Genomic DNA, 19,599 nt, shown 5'->3' on the forward strand with positions numbered 1-19,599 from the left:
GCCTTGTTCAACTTGAGCGGGTAGGAAAAAATTATCAAACAAGTCAGTTTTCATAAAGCATAAATTAATTATTCAACAAAGTTTACATTACAGTCCATAAGTGACAATTTTCTGATTACGTCACAAGATTCTCCATAAATATTAAATATTAAACATACACAAAAATAAGCTGCATAATAAAAAAACATGGTTAAAAGCCTCATTCCAAATGGAGGTTTCAAAAACTGACTATAGGATTAGAGTGGACAAAGCAGTTTAATTGAGTGCCGTGGACGTGAGCACGGCGACACCGCGCTCGTAGAAGCTGTGCTGGTCCTGGCCAGGGGCGATGTTGAGGTCCACTGTGAACAGCAGCTCCGTGCGCGTCGAGTTGAGGTACACGGGCAGGGACAGCTTGGAGGAGCGCACCTCGGTGCCGGGCGCCACGCGCACCCAGCGCAGCAGGGTGGTGGGCAAGTCTGTCATGATGGTGGTGGCCAGCAGCAGCTGATTGTTCTTGCAGTTAGCGCCCTGCAGCTTGAGCCCCGTCACGCCGAAGCTGCACTCGTCGGGCAGCTGGCTGGCCTCCTGGCCGTCGCAGATGGTCACGTCCAGCACCAACTCCTCCAGCGACCAGCTGTTGGCCTGCGCGATGCACTGGCGTGTGGCGGTGATGTAGGCCTCTGGGTTTAGCAGGCCGCCCAACCACACGGGGTGGGTCTTGATCTCCTTGGCGCCGCCCTGCGACACCAGCTGCGACACCTGCTGCAGCTGCTTGACGCGCGAGCAGAAGTCCGTGACCCACTGGATGACGGTGCAGCCGTTGGGCACCGTGTAGCGGCGCCAGCTGGGTGGGATGATGCCCTTCACCAGGTCGCTCAGCATGGTGCGGTGGTAGTTGGTCTGCTTCTTCTCGCCCTGGCAGATGAGCACCACGTCCTCCAGGTCGTGGACCACGTCGCGCAGCAGCTTGGCGCCCGAGTTGACCTCACGCTCGAAGTAGCGGTACAGGGGGTCCTTGATGTTGTCCACGGTGCGCCGCAGCGTGGGCAGCGACCTCGGCAGCAGCTCCAGGAACGTGGCGGCCGAGTTGTGCAGTGTGCGCATCCAGGACGGACGGCCGTCGCCCAGCGACTCGCGCGTCTGGTCCAGGCCCTCCTCGCTGGAGTAGGCCAGCTCGTCGTCGTCCTCCAGTTGCTGCATCTTGAGCAGCTTGCCGACCAGGTCCGTTCCTGGACAACAGAGACAGAACCATTAAGCCAAATTCATAGGCAAACACGCAAAAGTTACGAAAAAAAAAAAACTGAGAAATTTGGATTAAAATTAACTAATTAATTTACAAATGAAAGATGTGAAATTAAATTAGAACGCACAAAATATTCTGCAGAAATGAGTACATACCTCTTGTGGTGAGCAGAACCTTCTCTGCGTTGTTGGGAAGTCCCAGCCAGGAGGGTGTCTGCCTGTCGGAGAGCGCCTCAATCCAGTGCAGGAAGTGGTCCCTCCTGGTGCCATCAGGCATGGTGATGTGCCGTTGTCCCCCAGGGCCACCACCAACCCCATCCACATTGGCGACAAGAGCAAAGTCACCCTCAAAACTAGCCGGGGTGAAGAGCTTGGCCAAGAAAGATTTCAGCAGCCGCTGGTCAAAGTCATTGTCGATCTTGCCTCCATAAATACATTGAGACAGCAGGGTAACTAGGGCATCCCAAGGGACCTTCTCTGGCGGCAAGTTGGTCCTACCCATTGCAGTAGCTTCTATCCAGGTGTCTAGAGTATCACAGGCAACTCTCAGGTCAGATTCATTGAATTCATAGTACTTGGCCCAGCCCAGAGGAACGTAGCGTAGACGTTCCTGGACAATGGCATGGAACCAGGCCAGCAGGAAGTAGAGCCGAGCTCGCTCGCTCGGGGCCTTCATCATGCGAGAAGCAGGCACAGTGCTGAAGGTCCGCAGTAAGTTGGCCTTGATGCCTGGCGGCGGTTCAAACACGAAGATGCGGCCCGCTCTCAGCAAGTTGACCGGCACCTTGGGGTTCATCTCCATAGTGAGGAAAAGCCTGAAGCCTGCGTGGGGCTGCAGCGAATGCAGCTTCTTCTCGAGCTGCACGAGCCACTGCGGCGCCAGGTGCACGTTCTTGAGCAGCACCCAGCGGCCCGAGCGCACCGCCTGGTTGATGGCGCGGTCGGCCTGGTTGAAGCCTTCGGCCGAGCCGATGGCGATGGCGGCGATCTGCTTGCCCAGCTCGGCGGCCAGGTCGTCCACCCTGCCGGACGCGTCGTAGCCAGGCACCGAGCACAGCAGGGCCGGCACGTTGGCGCGAAGCTCGGCGTCCACGATGGTCGCCAGGTCCAGCTCGCGGTCCGCCGCCACCATGAACTCCTCGCCGAGCACGGCGGCCACCAGGGCCAGCCCCGCGGCGATCACCCTGTCGGGCCGGAAGGCCTGGATCAGCAGCAGGTTGTGCATGGCCACGGCCACGGCGCTCAGCTGCTTGTCCTCCTCCCACAGCGCGGGCACACACTGCTCGGGCGAGCTCTGCTGCAGCCAGCCGGGGAACTCCGGCGAGTCCTTGATCTTCTTGGACAGGTGCTTGTAAGCATTGATCCGCGACGACAGGCGCACCATGGCCTCGATCTGCTCCTGGTTCAGCCCTTCGATGGCCGGCGGCGACGAGTTGAGCATGCCCTCCTTGCCGCGCAGGAAGAACGTGAACTCCGAGTCCAGGCTGGCCTCGTTGGGCACGCCCTTGAGGTGGATGCGGCACAGCAGGATGGCGAAGGTGAGCCGGTCCGTGTGCAGCATGCCCCTGGCCACGCGCTCGTAGCACACGCCAAACAGGTCCTTGGTCACAACGGCCAGCCGCTGGTTGTAGTCAGTCACATTCTGGAGGCGAGGGTTGCTGTGCAGGACGGAGCTGAAGATGTCCAGGAAGAACTGGAGCGAATACTGGTACAGGAAGTGGATTTGGTTTAAGCTATCCATGGTGAAATAGATGTTACTGCACGCTTGAGAGAGCGGCATGTACTGTTGAGACACTGTTTCAATTTCCGCAATGACCTTGTCAGTCTCTTCCACCTTCTGGCTGATTTCAGCAGCCTCATGCTTCAGCGTTTCTAAAGTGGTTATCACACTGTCATCATCCAGTATCTTCCCCTTTGCATCATTCAGAGCCTGAAGCAAGCTCTTTTCAAGCTGCCTCAGCCTCAGGTGGAATTCGCCTTGAAGCTTCAAAAGGTCAGACCTCTTCTTGTCAATGTCAGGTCTCTCGGCCTTCAATACTTGGTTCAAGCACTGACTCTGCAGTGAGCTGCGGGTAACAGTGAAGTTGACGAAGGTGACTCGAGAGCAGATATCAGGAGGGAATTCCACAGTTGGGTCTCGAGTTGACAAGAAGATATTGAATGAAGGTGACAAATCAATGTCTTGATCGCCCAGAGTAATGAGAACACGGCCACCTGTGCGGCGCAACTCTCTGTTCAGCACAGGGTTCAGAATAGGATCATAATTTTCAACATCCTGAAAATTTAAAAAAATTTAAAATATTAGGAGTGTTTGATACTGGAGAGTTACTTTGTAAACAAGTTAGTTAACTATCACCTTACCTGGACAAGCAGTGGGTTACCAAATCTGAGAGCAGATTCCAAGTTCTTACGGAATGAATCATCCAAGAAAGATGTTTTGGAGATCTTCTTATCTTTGAACTCGTTCATTATGAATTCAGTAGCCTGCCCAGATGGATCAATTATCAATGGGTAACGGTTGAAGCGCTTCAACATAATAGCATTTTCCGTGCACAGATCATCAGTAGGTAAAGAATTGGCCTGCCAACGAAGCCTCTCGTCAGGATTGGAAAGATACTCTGTCCTAGCAATATCAGCACGGAATTGCAGGCCGGCTTGCTGAAGATGATGACACCATGTTGCAAATAAGTTTTGACGATACTAAAAACAAAAAGAAAACGAAGGTCATTAAATAATAAAAGCAAAACACTTTCATTTCAAAAATTGATTTCCACAAAGACACATACATGTTGGTCAAAATAACCGGCATAGGCCAGGAATGCAGATGAAAGCAAAACATCTCCAATGATAGTTGACATTTGAGACCTGAATGTGTCACTTGTTGCTTCCCATCTCTCTCTCTCAATGACAAGGGATTTCAGAAGCGCAATGGAGCGGTCCACCTTGGCCTGCACATTCTCCAAGTCCGTCTTTATGGCCTGAGCTTGAGAGATGAGCTGGGCATATTCTTCTTTGTATGATGCTATGCTCCTCTCCAGCTGAGCAATAAGGTTTTTCACCTCCTCACCCTTATTTTTGTTTTCAGATGCTTGTTGTTCGAGAGAACCCAATTCGTCTCGAAGGGGCTCAACTTTCTTAAGCATGTCTGCATACTGAACCTGTAACATTGAAAAGTCTTAGTACTATTACCCTTCAGACGGAGACAAAAGAGTTCAGAGGACAAATGTAGTAAATGTTATTTGGAGCATACCTGAGCAATGGCCCACTTCACCATAGGTCCACAAGCCATACTGGCACGATTTACTTTCTCAAAAGTATAATCCGGATTATTGAGATACTTATCATGCATCTTCTGTCTAACATCATCACTGTAAGATTTCAGAAGCAAGTATTAACGTTAAAGCTCAGTAGAAAAAAATTGTAAACCAGGTAGATAAGGTAGAAGTTTTAGATATATTATAATACAAAGCAATGATTGGAATTAAGAACTAGAAGCAAGGAAAGGAATAGAGGAAGCACATGCTAAAAACATTGCAAAAAGCCAAAATCGCTTACGTAATATTCTCAGTGTTGAAGTTGGAGACGATGGAATTGATAAAATTCTCTCTCATTGCAACAGCTCTGATGGCCTTCCAGTCAGTTGCATTCTCTCCCAACAATAAACAGATAGACTCCAAAGCAAGTTTAACTATGGCAGGAGGATTCGCCATGGATCGAACTTCAACCAACTGTTGCTTCTTGATCTCTTTCACAGCTATAAAGCAAAATAAAAATAAGCATAAAAAAATGCAGAAATCAAAAGATGGATGGGACAACAGACAGATCAGACATGAAAACTGAGTTTTACAGGAGATTTGCAATAAAGAGATCTCAACAATTGATAGGCTCAATAATACTTTGTACTGTAGTTAAAAAAAAGTTGCTTGCAAATTTGAAAGTCAAGAATTTTAAGAACATCTAAATCTATTTATGAAAGGTATGAAAATTAAACAAAAAGTTAGGCTCATGCAAGCAGACAAACCAAACTTATTCATAATCTTTCTTACGTGAGATCATCCGAATTAAAGTTAACTATTGTGTTAATAAAGTTCTCTCTCATTACAACTGAGCGAATGGCACGCCAGTCATTTGTGTTTTCACAAAGCAGGAGGCAAATAGATTCCAACGCCAGCTTTACAATGCTGGGAGGGTTTGCCATAGTCCTCACTTCCACCAGGTGTTGTTTCTTTATGGATTTAACAGCTGGACAGTTGTACCACATTAGTAGAAACAAAACCAGTTATCCCTTCTAGCAGCTAATTCTTCTTACAATGGCTGGCACTAACCTTGCTGGGCATCGATGACTGCAGGTTCAACCTGTGCCAAATCCTCCATCACAACTTGTCGTTTTTCTGAAATGCGCACAGTTTGCTTCTCAATTTCAGCCTGGATGTCTTGACTCTGAACCTTTTTCTTTTCAGCCTCCTGCTGATCTTTCACCATCTGCTTGAGCTTTGCATTGGCAGCTTCATTCTTGGCTGTTAGCTCCTACAAGACAAATTGATAGGCATTAAAAGCTAACTTCTACAGTGAGAAAAAGCGCTCATGAGGATAGGAGCAAGTACCTGAGATTTAACTGCTAGAGACTTCTGCATTTCTTCAACTTGCAAGACAGTCTCTGCAATTTTGTTAAGCCCAACATTTAAATGAAGCTGCTGTTCTTCCAAATCTGAGCGCTTTTCAGTGTACAGCTTGACAAAATGATGGATGAAGTCCAGGTAATGCCTATCAAAGGAAAGACAATTTATTACACATCCTTTTGACACACCAAACAGACAAAATTGTTGAAAACCCACCTTGGAGTGATGGCCATCGTCCTGCTGCCTCGCTTGACAAGTCTTGCATTAGCTTTGTGTAGTGTCTGATGGACATACACGCAGGCATTTATTACTGCCTCACGGTGAGACGGCTGTGCTGGCAGCCCAGTGTGCACAGATGGGAAGAAGTCTGGCGCTTTCCAGCTTGGGCGATCAAGATCGACGGTATTGGTGAATTCCTTACCCACCTAACAATAATTAAATGGATGTCAGTAAAAGGGGCCATGAAAACTGAAGGAAAAAATAAGCCAAGACTTGAAATGATGACTTACCTGGAACAAGGCTCCATCAGACCAGTCTCCAAACCAATTGAGCACACATCGATTAAACAATGCGGGAGAAGTGGCGGCGCGGTCTTTCAAACCCTCAGAGGATGGGTTCATTGTAAAAACGACATGGAGGTTGCGCATCACTTGGCCAGTGAACCACTTATAAAGCTCCTCATTAGAGTCCAACATGAGACCTTCCCTCTGGGCACCCTCTTTGCACTGAGTCATCAATGTAGCGTACTCATCACCTGTACCAATAATGTGTTTAAAATACAATGGACAGTTTGGTTATAAAAGCTGCAAAACTGCATGGGCTGTATTTACCTTCAAACAGTCCAGGAACTTCTCCATTGGCAAGAAGAGTGTTCATTCTTTCCAGGAATCCTGAATCTAGCACATTAGATTCATCCAAGATGAAGGCAATCTTCTCATCCTTACAGCCAGAGCGTCTGAGCACAGCACGCAAATCTTCATCAAAGTCCTCACCAGTGTACTTGTTGTGAACCTAAACACACAGAATAATGTAAGGAAGGTCATGGGATGAATCATGCACTTAAAAGATTAAAATCATAACAGCAAATACCTTAATTTGGAAGATAGAAAGGCCATTCATCCAAGCAACAAATCTAGAGAGAGTGGTCTTGCCTGCACCAGAAACACCAATGAGAAGCAGATGCCCTTGAGGTTGTCGGAAAATTCTATCAATGCGCAAAACATGATCTAGTACTTCATCAAAAAGCACCAGCTGGACATCCAACTCTTCTTCATAGAAAACTTTAAGGCGGGCCTTGACGTATTCCCTGAGTTCTTCCCTGTTCACAGGAACGTAGTCCTTTGAAAGCCAGTTGCTGTACAAGATGGGTCGAGCAAGGGCCTGCGACTTATCAAGGCCAGGGAAATGTTTCTGAGCCACTACATCAATATTTTCATTCGTCCACCTTCGCTCTGAATCATCTACTAAACGGTCTTGGAACAGACGAAGGGCTTCATGGGCCCACAGGCGTACCAAACCCTCCACATTGAGAGTTTCAAGAGGTCTAGAAAATTAAAACATTCACTGTTAGTAAATAAATATCATGACGGTTTGATATTGCACTTAGTAAAAAATTAATAAGAGTATAGAAGTGCTTGCCTGATAGCTTCACAAATACCACGAACCCATCTGGTCATTTCTCTTGGAGAGTACACATAGTGGGGCTGCATATCTTGAGTGAACTTTTCCTGTGATACAAGATAGAACTCGACCATAGCATTTGTAAGGGGCTCGGCAAAGCCACGAAGTGGAGGTATGAGCCGCAACATTGCTCTACTGAATGTTCCATAAATCTAGAACACAAACAAAGATATATTAAATGCATGCAATGAGGGATTAAAAGTGAAACCAAAACTTTGACCAACCTGCTTTAGAGAGGTCTCTCCAGGGTAGTCAACATAAATGACTGGGACATGTCTCAAGAATCTGTGAGACAACGGTTTTCTTCCAGGGTCAGTGGGAGGGTTACAAGCCCCAACAAACTGAATGCGCTCTAAAGAAACCCATGCCTGGTCTGAGCTTCGATAGAACCCACGGTGTTCAACAAGTTGACGGAGGAATGAAATAACACGTTGTGTTCCATACTTGTCCATATCAGGCAAATTAATTTCATCACAGAACAGAACAAGCCATTTTCCAAGCTAAAAAAACAGAAATATTTTTACTGGTCAAGAGAATATGATACATTAATAATAATAAAATTAACAACAACAATGTTTACCTGTACTGGAGACAACACAACACCATTGGGAGTCTTTCTGTATTCACAGTAGTGGTCAAAAGTCTTCAAAAGCAACTCAGGAGTTGTGGCTGATGAAAAGTTGAGACCAACCACTTCCATGTCAGGCAGTGCTCGAAGAGCAGAGAACAGAGTCATGGTCTTTCCTGAACCAGGGGGCCCACATAAGACAAGGGGCTTGTGCTCTGCTAACCAAGTGTACAACAGAGACTCATGCCTGACAGTGTCCAGGGTGGGGACAACCACATCTGGAGCAGCAACTTTGTGGGTTTCCACTTCAATTTGGGGTACTTTGTTAGACCATGGACTCCATTCACCAACAACAGTCACCTGCAAATTGTAACATGTTAGAAAAAAATGAAATTTGATGAGCCTAGTTTTGAGAACAAAATGGAAAAACAAACCTCATAGTCGATAATTGGAAGTGAACTTGTAGGGGGCAAGGGAACTGTTGTGATTGAACGAATGAAATCACCCAAGTCAGAACGTCCTTTAAGCTTAGCATCTCCAGCAAAGCTCCAAAGAAGTGCATATACTAAACACTTAGGAATGTAGCTATCCAACTGTTCACTTGTCAGAGGGAAGTCTGAATGAGAATGGTTGTAGGCAAGGACATTCCTGTGGTACAGAAGAATTTACATCATCAGCAGGGTCAGGAAAGTAAAAGAACATCAGAGTAATGTCAAGATGAATTAAGATACTTACCTAACACCTTGGTTGAGCATGGAGAAAAGGGAGCTGAGAGCCCGAAGGCGAGTGAAGTCCATGATGTGTTCTTGCTTCATGGCGTACTCCAAGCTTCTCACAACAAGGCCATCAGGTGAAAGGTAGGGCTGAAGAATGGTGCTAACATCTCTTTGAATCTGCAGAGTGGGAGATAGATCATCATCCTTCTCAGTGCTGGATTTCTTGGAAGTGAAATTGCCCAGACTGTCATCCTCTGATTCCTCCAGAGGAATGTTTCGAAGTTTCAACATGTAATTTTCAAATATCATTTCTGTTGACAGGACATCTTCAGAGAACCAAACCATACCACAACGAGACACAGTGGCTAAAGTTGCATACTTCAGATCTTGAACCTGTATAACAATAAAATAGTAAAAAATTAACAGGATCAAAATTGAAAGGTTTTAGCAAACCGTATTATAAAGAGCAGCAAAGCATACCTCAAACATGATCCGAACGTTAGGTGGCAGGGACAGACGTTCTCCATTAGGCAATGTTAGCAGTTTATTGTCATCAAGGACAGAGTTCAAATTTTCAACCCACTCTGGGTCGACATCACCATCAAATATAATCCATTGGCGCTTGTTAATTTCTCCCCTCACATTATCAATTATTTTTCTGAAGGTAGCAAGTCAGATTTTGATCAGAGTGAGAATAGTCCGATAAACACAATGACAGAAGTACATAATAATGATAGTAATACCTCAGGATGTGAGTAAAGAGACCATCAGTCCATTCTCGAGTGTTGGGGTCAAGAACACCGTACAAGGCTTCTTTGGAAATGGCCTTGGGGTCAATAACATGAGCGACTCCTTCGGTGCCTTCCAGTCTTTCCAGCGAGCGAAGAAGTACCTTCCAGGCAGTACTCTTGCCTGATCCACTTGGGCCTACCATCATCAGTCCATGACTAAGATTGCAAATTTGATACAATTGAAGAACCTGCAAAAGGAAAAAAAAATACTTTAATGTCTCTGGCATGTGAGAGGAAAGGAAATTTCAGGACAGACATTCATGCTTGCATACTATTCAAAACTCTGTATCATCAACATGCTAGCCTTAGCAAGTGGCAAGCCACAAAGTATGAAATGGTTCACGCACTTGAACTGTATTGTATTGTCATCAGTACCAATAATGCAAGTCAGAAAAGATCAAATAGACCAAAAATTAAAGGCATGCAAGCAATAGAGCACATTATGGTTGAAAGCATAACCTTCATTAAAGGTAATGTGGCAGTAGATCAATAAGAGCTGCAATAGTTGGACATATATAAAAAAATGAAAGAGTACACTTTCGTAGTTTTATAAATAAGTCTACCATGCTAATTGGAATGGAAAGTCACCATAAATATCAATATTCCACCTAAAATACCGGAACACACAATTCTGTGTGTAAATGATCATGCCAAACAATTCATTTGACCATAATGGACATACTAAACTACTCAAAAATACAAGGCCAAAAAACACTCTACATTTGAAAGCTTTGGGTCCAGAAATAATAGTTCTTAACTACAATGCAGAATTTGGTCAAGGGCTACAAAACCTATGCAAAGAATGTTTTACCTTCTCAACCCATGTTTCTCCTGCGTATCTCTATAAGTATGACAAACAAAGTCATGAAGTGATTGTTGAAAGTTGTTTTTTTTGTGGTAAACATTGGTAGGTCTAAATCAAAACTTTACATAAAATGATTGACTCACCTTTTCCATCCAAGCACCTCCCTGTTCTTCTCCCTCTCCACATACAAGATACTCCTCCTGGCAGACCTTTCTTATTTGTTCTTTGAGCCCGGCCATCTCTGCTCTCGTGTACTCCACATTGGGGAACACGTCAGAAAGCAGGGAGAACAGCAGGGGAATGTCCTCAGCCACCAGCTTGGGCACCATGGTCTCACACACAGACTGGATCAGAATCTCTTGCTCTGGGAGGTTCTCAGCAATCATTGCTTCATCAATGTTTGAGTCTCCACGAGACTTCATATCTTCTTTTATTTTCTGGATGCGATCGCGCTTCACATTTCCAGCAGATACCAACACACTTTTAAGAGCTCTTAGACCAAAGTCATAGTGAGATTGATTAGAAAGCTGTTCATCGCAAAGCTTGAAGAAAGGCACAATTTTGCAGGCAAGCTTTTCTGCAGAGCGGAAGCCCTGAGAGAACAACATCACTTCAGCAATGAGTTGTCTGTCTGGTTTAGTCATGGCAAGAGACCTGAAGAGCTTCTTCAAGTTATCAGGTAGATTTGAACGTCCAGCATAACCAGGATTCATGGTAATGAAAATGGCCATATCTGTTGACACTTTAACTTGCTTCCCGACAAGCTCCACAGAGATCATTCCTTCTTTCTTGCCATCTTGTTGAGATTTCAGAGCTTCCTGAATTGTTTGCACCTGCTGTGAAACCGCTGAAAGCATTCTCTCCTCAAGTCGATTAAACTCATCAAAGCAACCCCATGCTCCAACTTGACAGAGACCAACAAAAATTCTTCCCATAGCTTGGAAGTCAAATGTTTCATCACAATTGAAAACCAGAACAAATCTTCCCAGTTGATGACCGAGTGCTTTAACTGATTCAGTTTTTCCTGTACCAGCAGGTCCAAATGGAGAACCTCCAAGACGAGCTTCAAGCGCCTGCGTCATGGTCAGGTAGCAAGTGTCTGTTAGCGGAGTCTGAACCAAGCGATCCTGCACACCCAGATACTCAAAGCCATAAAAGAACTTAGCATTTGCCATGTGGATGGTCAATTGCTGCAACACTTCAGTCTGTCTTGGATCAAAGTAAAACCTCATTTCACAGAGCCACTCAAAAACTTTAGGCCCAGACGTTTTGTTAGCAATTAATCTCCTTGTCACTGTGCGCTTGTGGACAAATTCGTTGATGAGATGCTCAAGCTTCTTACGTCGAAGTGCTGGTTGTTCTTGCAAAACCGAATCCGCCAGTACAGTAAGAGTATTTTGAACCTGGCCCAACACCCTTTCCAAAGGAGCCATGTTCGGTTCACCACCTGTACTGGCAATCTGGTGGAGAGCACTTTCCACATCTTCACTCCACAGAATTTGTGCTGCTAAAACAACAATCTGCGCTTGATACTTGTCACACCACTTCATGTAAGCATTAGGGTCAATGGACCCCTCCTTAAATTGCTTGATGTCTTGAACAGCTTCAGCCAAACGAGAGGCCAGTGTGACTCTCATCTCTTTCTCCACTAGGGACAGCCACTCATTTATCTTCGGATGTTCTATGGTAGAGACAGGAGTCGTAAAGGTCACCTCTTCTCCTTCCCTAGAGGCTATGCCTGTGATAACAGTGTTGTCTTCGTTCAAGAGAATGGCCGCAACTCCAGCAAACATCTTTTTGAAGTGTTTCTGGAGCCGTGCAATATTTTTGCTATTACCAATGATCTCAAGTAAATCTTCATCTCCGACGAAGTAAAACCTTGGGAATGATGTCCTTTCCCGTTCCAAGTACTCTCCGAGGGCTTTTTGAATTTTTCCTAACAGGTCAGCGAGACGCTCTAGCGCACGCTGAACACCAGGGATGTTCAAGACATCCATTACCATTGGTGACTTTGAAACCCTCTTCATCAATCCTAAGAACTCAGAGCTTATACTCTGGAAACGAGAAGTTTCCACAGGTAGGAGTGTTTTGATATCAGCGCTTCCTGAGAAGATTCCCTCCAAGTATACCCATCTTCTTTGAACATCAATCCAGACATCAAAAAGTGCATTGATGCGGTTTAACTTCTCCTCCCATGTAAGTGCTTCTTCTTCAAACACCTTGTAGTACGGGGACAACTTCATAGCCGCAACGGAATTGATATGCTCCTTCACTTTGTTGAAGAGGTCATCCCAACCCCTAATGAGTCTACACTTGTTTTGGTAATTTATGAGGTCAAGTTCATAACTCTGCCATGACTCTCGCACCTGCTTCAAGAACTCTTCCAGAGCCATCTCTCCTTGAGCTACAAGAATGATGTCTTTGACAACAGATTCATTCTTTTGAAGGTTTACATCCCAGACTTGACCAAGAGTCAAGTCAGACAGGACCCAAGAAACACGCAACTGTTTCATGAGGTACTTCCAGTGACGTTCCTTTAAGGCATCAGATTTCAGTTCCACAATCATCATATTCACCTTGGTGTAACTCTGCAGAGTGCGTTTAACATATTCATAAGACGAATATTGCCTCAGACGAGCAGGTAATTCTTTGAGTTGAGACATCAAGGTATCCAACTGTTGACGCAGTTTACGGGGTTGAACTGACAGCCAGGGTTTCTCTCGTAACTCATCAATCTGAGACCAGATACGAGACAATTCAGACCAAACACCGCGAAGATCTTGGAGCTCTTCAAATACAACTTGCATTCGATCTTCAGATGTGTTCATACCACCAGGCTCCTGAAGTTCCAGAGCCTCCTTGGCCTTCGCCACATTGTCACGCTCCTCCTTCAAACGAGTAAACTTGGTTTCATAGATCTTGAGCTGTTGAAGAGCTTCATCAGGACGCAAACTTCCTTCCACGGGTTTGCTGCTTTCCCAATCCGTAAGGAAGTCGTTGGTTCTTGATTCAACAGCTTTGTCCTCTGCGACAATTTTCATTTGAAGGGTAGCAACCTGCGTTTGAATTGATGAATCCTTGCGCTTGATGATTTCATTGAAAGCTCCCCATTCACCTTCTATGTTATCAACATGAAGCCAATTCTGGGGGAACTGAAACCTCTGCCTTTCAAGAATGCGTTGACCCTCTCTGTACACTTCAACCTGCTTTTCCCAAGCTTTCATCTTCCGCTTCAGAGATTGAACATAGGTAATGAAACAGACTGCATCAGATGTGCTTGCCGCTTCAATTGATTGTTCTTCCAGTTCACTCCTTGACTTGGACACCTGAGAGTGGAATTGAGACATCTCATTTCCAAGCAGAGCACCAAACTTACTCAGGGTATCTTTGTGCCATGCATCATATTTTAGAGTTACTTTGCTTTGAACTTTGGCATAATCAATCACCACTGGGCCAAACTCACGCCTTGTTTCAGAAGTATCAAAGGTTGTACGACACTTCTTAATGTCATTCAAGAATCTCATCCACAGATTTATATCTTCCCCAAGGCGGCTGTAAAGATTATCAGCCTGAAGATCCCATAATGATTGATACCGAAGCCACTCATCAACATACTTCTGCACTTGAGCAATCTTATTCTCAATAGACTCATAGGCACCAGCAAGGACAGCATTACCTTGAGGCAATTTGTTGAGTAAGTTGCGATAAGTTTGAGAGACAGGTCTGTCCAGCCCAACTTGATAGCGGCAACTCTGAAGATGAATCTGAGATGTCACTATGGCTTGCCACGAGAAGAACTGTTGCATAATCTGGAAGCGGGCTTCCTCAATACTGGGATACAAATACATAATTTGGTTGGTGATGCGTACTTCATGGGTCACAATTTGAATATGCGGATCTCCTCCTGGTTTGTGCGTCGGTTGAGTTGGTGCATCCGTGTCCATACTATGATCAATTTCTTTCTTCTTGCCATCTAGAGCATCAGTCCAAGCCTGAATTCCAGCCTGCAGGCGTGCAGCCAAATTCTTCTCCACTTCCTGGTCAAGACGTTGAACCCAAATGTGCAAGTTGGAATACTGCCGAAGTGATAAATCATCCACAGCATGTTGGATTTTAGCCAAGATGTCAGCAAAAGTATTGGCTGAATAGGGGCAAGTCTCCAGGGACCTGACATCAACGTCAAGCTGCTCTTCAACAAGAAGCAAGTCTTCCACTTTTTCTTGAAATGAAAATACAAGTTCGGCCAGACGCTGCACATACTGGTCCAATTTGTAGCTCTCCCAGACAAGTCCAATACCCTGAAGCAAAATAAAAACAAATAAATAAAATGAACACATAAAAATAGGAAACATAAGTGAGAACCTTTGCTACTTACTTCACCAATCAGAGATTGAACTTCTTTCCTCATACCAGCAACCAAAGGAACAATAGATGCTTTGTCTTCAACCTGAAAGTAACACAAAACAAAAAAGAAACTTTAATAAGTAGGGAAAACAAATGGAAACCCTATCAAAAAAATTGGACGAAAAAGAGAAACAATAAGGAATAGATTCTGAATCAATTGTAAAAGATAAGGACACAGAAGATAACTGAAGCTTTTAGGCCTAAAATTCTTTGGGAACTCATAAGGAATAAAGCATGAAGACACATTAGGCCCAAACAAACAGCAAATGTTCAGTTGCAGTGGCATGCTGAAATAAACAGGTTGTAAATAAGAAGCAACGATAGGGCCATGACAGCTTCATGCATAACGTGGATCAAAATGCATGTGTCTAGAAAAAATGAAATTAGCAAGTTAAAAGCCAAAATTAACTTTCAAAATACCCTACACTAGAACAAGTAGGTAACCACATTGTCCTTAGGTAACACATTGAACACTTAATCTAGAAATTTACTTAACATAAAATATAACACGGCAGGCTTTTCTAACACAAGACTGATTTTAAAAAACAATTGAATCTACATAAACACAGTTTCCGAAATATTTTTCAAAAAATTTATGCTTTGACTACACCTATTGCATTACTTGTTTACAGTTATTTAGAATTGGGGTTTGAGTTACAAAATTTTCAACATTAACATTGGTGAGTAACCCATAAACTTTGATACACAAAATGTAAGGTCGATTATATGCATGCAAACACACATCAAAATAGCAAATAAAGCAACTGTTATTTTGTTAAAACAACGGTTTGGCACACAAGCTACTCAGATTAAGATTCTACCTTGAACGATGGACTGTTTGCAGTGCCTCTGTTGCATAGCTGATATCAATGTGGCAAGGGAAGGATAACAAACATTACTCAAACAGCAATAAAAGTCAATAAATCTTGAATTATTAGAAAAAAATGCTTGTTAAAGAAAAATCACACTTTTAGCAAATGTCACTTTAAATTGCCTCCTGGTTATGTGCAAACATCACAGATCAATCTTGCCAAGTCTCATTTAGGGAGAAGGCTAACAGTGCCCAAATTCCAGTTAGAACTATGAAAGGGCTACGCTGGGGTAAGTGCCCAAATCAACAACACTACTCATTAATAAGTATCTAAGGAGATTATTTTCTTCAATCTTACTGTCCTCAACCTGTTGCAAAAAAATTGTTTTCTACCTAAAGCTACACTCCCTCAATAAACTGACTAGATTAAGGATTTTAGCATGTCAGTTGGACCCACCCTTAACCAGTTAACCAAACTCACCTTCTCCAGAGTCCTTTCGTATGTCCGGCAGCTTTCAATGAGGGAGATGGCAAACGGGTATGTCTGGTTGGCCTGGTGGGCTTTATTCACAATGGCCAATGGAACACGGTATCCTAAGTTTTTCAAGTTGCGAACCTGTGAAACAATTTGAACAAGCGGGGAACTCTGTTAGCAGGCATTTCAAACAACAAATCACTTAAAGTGAGTAGACAATGCATACAAATTTACCTCTTTAGAAAGTGTAATGATCTCAGGTAAAAAGTTGACCTTGAGGCGTAACACATTACCTCGCCCAGAGCGAGAGCGAGTTGATTCTATGGCAAAAATGCGTCCTGTCACACCCAAATTGCGTGTTTGAACTTTCCTTGCCCATTCATCAAATATTTCTTGAGTGTTTAGTTTCAAGCGGAAACTATCCCCATCATTTTTCAACTTCTGACCATCAATGTGGTTACCCCAATCCTTGCCTGAAATTTGACAGGACAATTTAACACAGTTCAGAAAATAGAACAAGATATCAATAGATCGAGTAACATGAACAGACGCCTTACCAAGAACATCTTCTACACGGCGGAGGTAAGCAGTTAATTGTCTATCAATTTGTTTGGCCCAGATAATGGAACCAGACACTGGTGGCAGATCTCGTACCTGGCTCATACGACAAGCTTTGCTTTGAGGATACTGAACCTGAAAATGATGCAATACCACAACATACGTTAAACCAACAGAAAAAAAAAATAACCTTGAGCAGAATAATTCAAAGCAGGACAGAACTTACCTTGAATTTCTCATGGAGGGCCTCAATGTCATCCTTCACTCGTTGAATGAGCTGAGTTTGATACTCCCGGATAGCACCCCTGATGTGAGGGCGCACAAATAAGGCATTGAAACGAGAGAAAATGCGGAACATCTCATTGGCATTTTTAGCAGTGCCTAGTTGGTCCCTCAAATGTGCAGTGATGCGAGTTTCAACTCTATCAATTCTTTCCTGATAGCGCCGCACAGCAGCATCCCATGCTTCCATTCCTTCTCTGCTTATGTCCAAACAATCAACTTCTTTCACATTTTCATAAGCCAAGTTAACTTCCTGAAAATTCAACACAAGCAGTCATAAAAAATCAACAATCTCAAAAGATACAGAAATGCACAGAAAGATAGGATAAATTCGAAGTCAAACCTCAATGGCGTTGGCATCTGCAGCCTCAATAGCAAGAGCATCTTGCTTCAAGTTAGAGGCATCTCCACCTTCTGGCGGCGGTGGCTCAGTCCTCCCCGAGAGAACCATCATAATGTTTGGACGCAAAACTCGCATAATTACAGTTCGTAGCTGTTCATGCTGGTGTCTGAATTGTCTCATGTTTTCCATGCGGACTTGGAGCTTCTTGTGGGCAGGATTCACACGCCAGACCATTTTCAACTGTTCATCTCTCTTTTTCTTCACAATGTCCCTAAACACATGAGGCAGATATTAGAGAAATCTTGACAATTCAAACATTGAAACTACAATAAAAGAAAAAGGAATAAAAACAAGAAAATCTCACCTGAGAAGTTGCTGAAGTTTATCGTACTCATCATCCCAAGTCAGGAAAACATTGAAGCAGAGAGTCATCACTTTCTCAAATTCATCAAAAGGGATGTGCATCAGACGCCTTGTACCAAGCACTTTGAAAAGCTGAGAGCTCATGTCGCGAGATATGGCTTCTACCAGTTTAAGAGCTCTTTGCATAGGGTATTTAGTATTACGAATCTTACGAAGATGAGCAAAGATTTGTAAGATAGCAGCTCTGATACGATCAAGTTCAGTTGCAGACAGCAAGTCATTAATTGGGAAATCTTTCATCAAGGGATTGTAATCATTAACATAGCTAAGAGCTTGCTTCAAACCAGTATCAGTATCAAAGCTCACAGTGGCATGGAATCTCTTTCCATGCTTAAGAATGTCAAGAGTCAGAGCCACTTCTGAACTCTCTCGCTTCTCTTGAATCCGATGTAAAGCACGCTCCAAATTTAGCCAGAAGCTAATCTCTTGTAGAGCAGTTCCAGAGGATGGATCACGATCCAATTTGGTCACCTGGAAAGTTAATTGTTTAAGTGCTGAGCAGTCAATTAACTAATGCATGCATACTGTGAAAAGCAAAGAAAACACTTACTTTCTGAATTTCTTTGATCCATCTATTGACACCCGTTTGCAGCTGATTAAGGAAAGTGGAGTCTTCAACCCTATCTCCAAAGTCTGCCACTCTGGGCTTCCTGCCTTCATCTGCACATTGCTTGATGACCGATATGACCACTGGATGGATCTGCAGGGAAATTTCTGGAATGTCGATATTCTGCTGAAGATGCAGCAAGCCCATTTCCAGCTCTGCCATCTTCTTCTCCACTGATGGGGCCATTTTGTCTCCATCCCTGCACACAAAAAATTGGTTAGAAAACACGTTCACTCACTCATATGGCATAAACAAAGTATGTGGTTGTGTACCTATCAGCTCTACCAGATTCCTTCACATAGCTCTTGAAGTAAGGAGACATCCACTTGCTAACAAAGGAATGGATTGTCTCATAAGGAGAGCCTTCACAGAAATTGGTGAGACGGAGCTGTGAGTGAATGTTCTTGTCGGCTTCCACCACCAAATTTCTCTTGACACAAACAAGGCTGGAACAAAATCGAAACAAACGTAAGATTCTGCACGACAAACACTAGACTCAACAGACAAGACATTGAATCACACCTGCTTTCCTTGGGACTGGTGTACTGGACCTGATTGGATAAGTAATATGCTTCCTCCTTCTCCTCCCCTTCTGTTGGCTCTCCATCTTCATCTGGAACAGTCAGAGACATAGACATCAGCAAACCAGAAGTGCACGCATGTTTTAAACCCATTGTTTCAGAGGACAGCGTATAAGCTGGAAGCCAAGAGAGAGCAAGGACACTTGGGCCTCCGCCCGGCTTGAAATGAGTGCATGATACGTTCACCGAGCGGAACGCAAACGAAGACGTTTGAAAGGCTGCAGCTGTCCTGCTGTCTGCCGTCATGGGCACACAGCTCTAGCCGCTAAGGGGTCTTAACCTACAAAACAAAAATCCAACCGGGGCGGCTACCTTTGGTCGAAGTTCGCTGAATGAAGAGCACCGGCACCTGCTGGTCGCTGATGAACTTGCGGATGCACTCCTGGTTGTTACGGTCCTGCAGGGCCGCATTTAGGGCCGGTGGAACGGTGTCGACGTTTGGCAGCAACACTGTCACCACTTTGCGAATGTAGTTACAGAAGTCGTTGAAGTCGACAACAGCCACAGATTCAGGCTCGGGCGTGCCCTCCGGCACCGCCTCGATCGAATCCCCCATCTTCTAAGACCTCGACTACACTACCAGCGTCTACACATTGAAAGAGATCAACTGAATAGTACGCCTCCAACTGCACTGGACGTCAAACACCCATTTGACGATGCACTGCACTGACTGCCGCAGCCGCACCCCGTCCCCGCTCCCCCTCCCCCGTCG

General features: G+C 44.5%; 1 protein-coding gene across 4 annotated transcripts; it reads right to left on the minus strand.

The window, feature by feature from the left end:
• Positions 1 to 43: 43 nt before the first annotated feature.
• LOC117647782 (dynein heavy chain, cytoplasmic) lies at positions 44 to 19,572 on the minus strand. Of its 4 annotated transcripts, XM_034389684.1 has the most exons (33): positions 19,200 to 19,572; positions 18,829 to 18,919; positions 18,579 to 18,752; positions 18,250 to 18,505; positions 17,641 to 18,170; positions 17,277 to 17,547; positions 16,878 to 17,186; positions 16,651 to 16,786; positions 16,328 to 16,566; positions 16,100 to 16,234; positions 15,629 to 15,667; positions 14,779 to 14,850; positions 10,547 to 14,701; positions 10,410 to 10,439; positions 9,551 to 9,786; positions 9,288 to 9,465; positions 8,827 to 9,200; positions 8,526 to 8,739; positions 8,104 to 8,451; positions 7,748 to 8,023; positions 7,482 to 7,675; positions 6,933 to 7,386; positions 6,674 to 6,854; positions 6,353 to 6,597; positions 6,060 to 6,268; positions 5,829 to 5,988; positions 5,550 to 5,751; positions 4,780 to 4,978; positions 4,475 to 4,592; positions 4,011 to 4,382; positions 3,586 to 3,924; positions 1,381 to 3,499; positions 44 to 1,211 (listed from the first exon to the last, which is right to left on the minus strand). In XM_034389684.1, the coding sequence occupies exons 1-33, from the start codon at positions 19,441 to 19,443 to the stop codon at positions 256 to 258; spliced, it is 14,055 nt and encodes a 4,684-aa protein (XP_034245575.1). In that variant the 5' UTR covers positions 19,444 to 19,572; the 3' UTR covers positions 44 to 255. The 4 variants fall into 4 exon arrangements, with proteins under 4 accessions (XP_034245575.1, XP_034245577.1, XP_034245573.1 ...); XM_034389686.1 differs by lacking the exon at positions 15,629 to 15,667; XM_034389682.1 differs by lacking the exon at positions 10,410 to 10,439 and having other exon boundaries at positions 19,200 to 19,443.
• Positions 19,573 to 19,599: the final 27 nt, after the last annotated feature.

The sequence above is a fragment of the Thrips palmi genome, unplaced genomic scaffold, assembly GCF_012932325.1.
Source record: "Thrips palmi isolate BJ-2018 unplaced genomic scaffold, TpBJ-2018v1 HiC_scaffold_3, whole genome shotgun sequence".
NCBI classification, from domain to species: domain Eukaryota; kingdom Metazoa; phylum Arthropoda; class Insecta; order Thysanoptera; family Thripidae; genus Thrips; species Thrips palmi.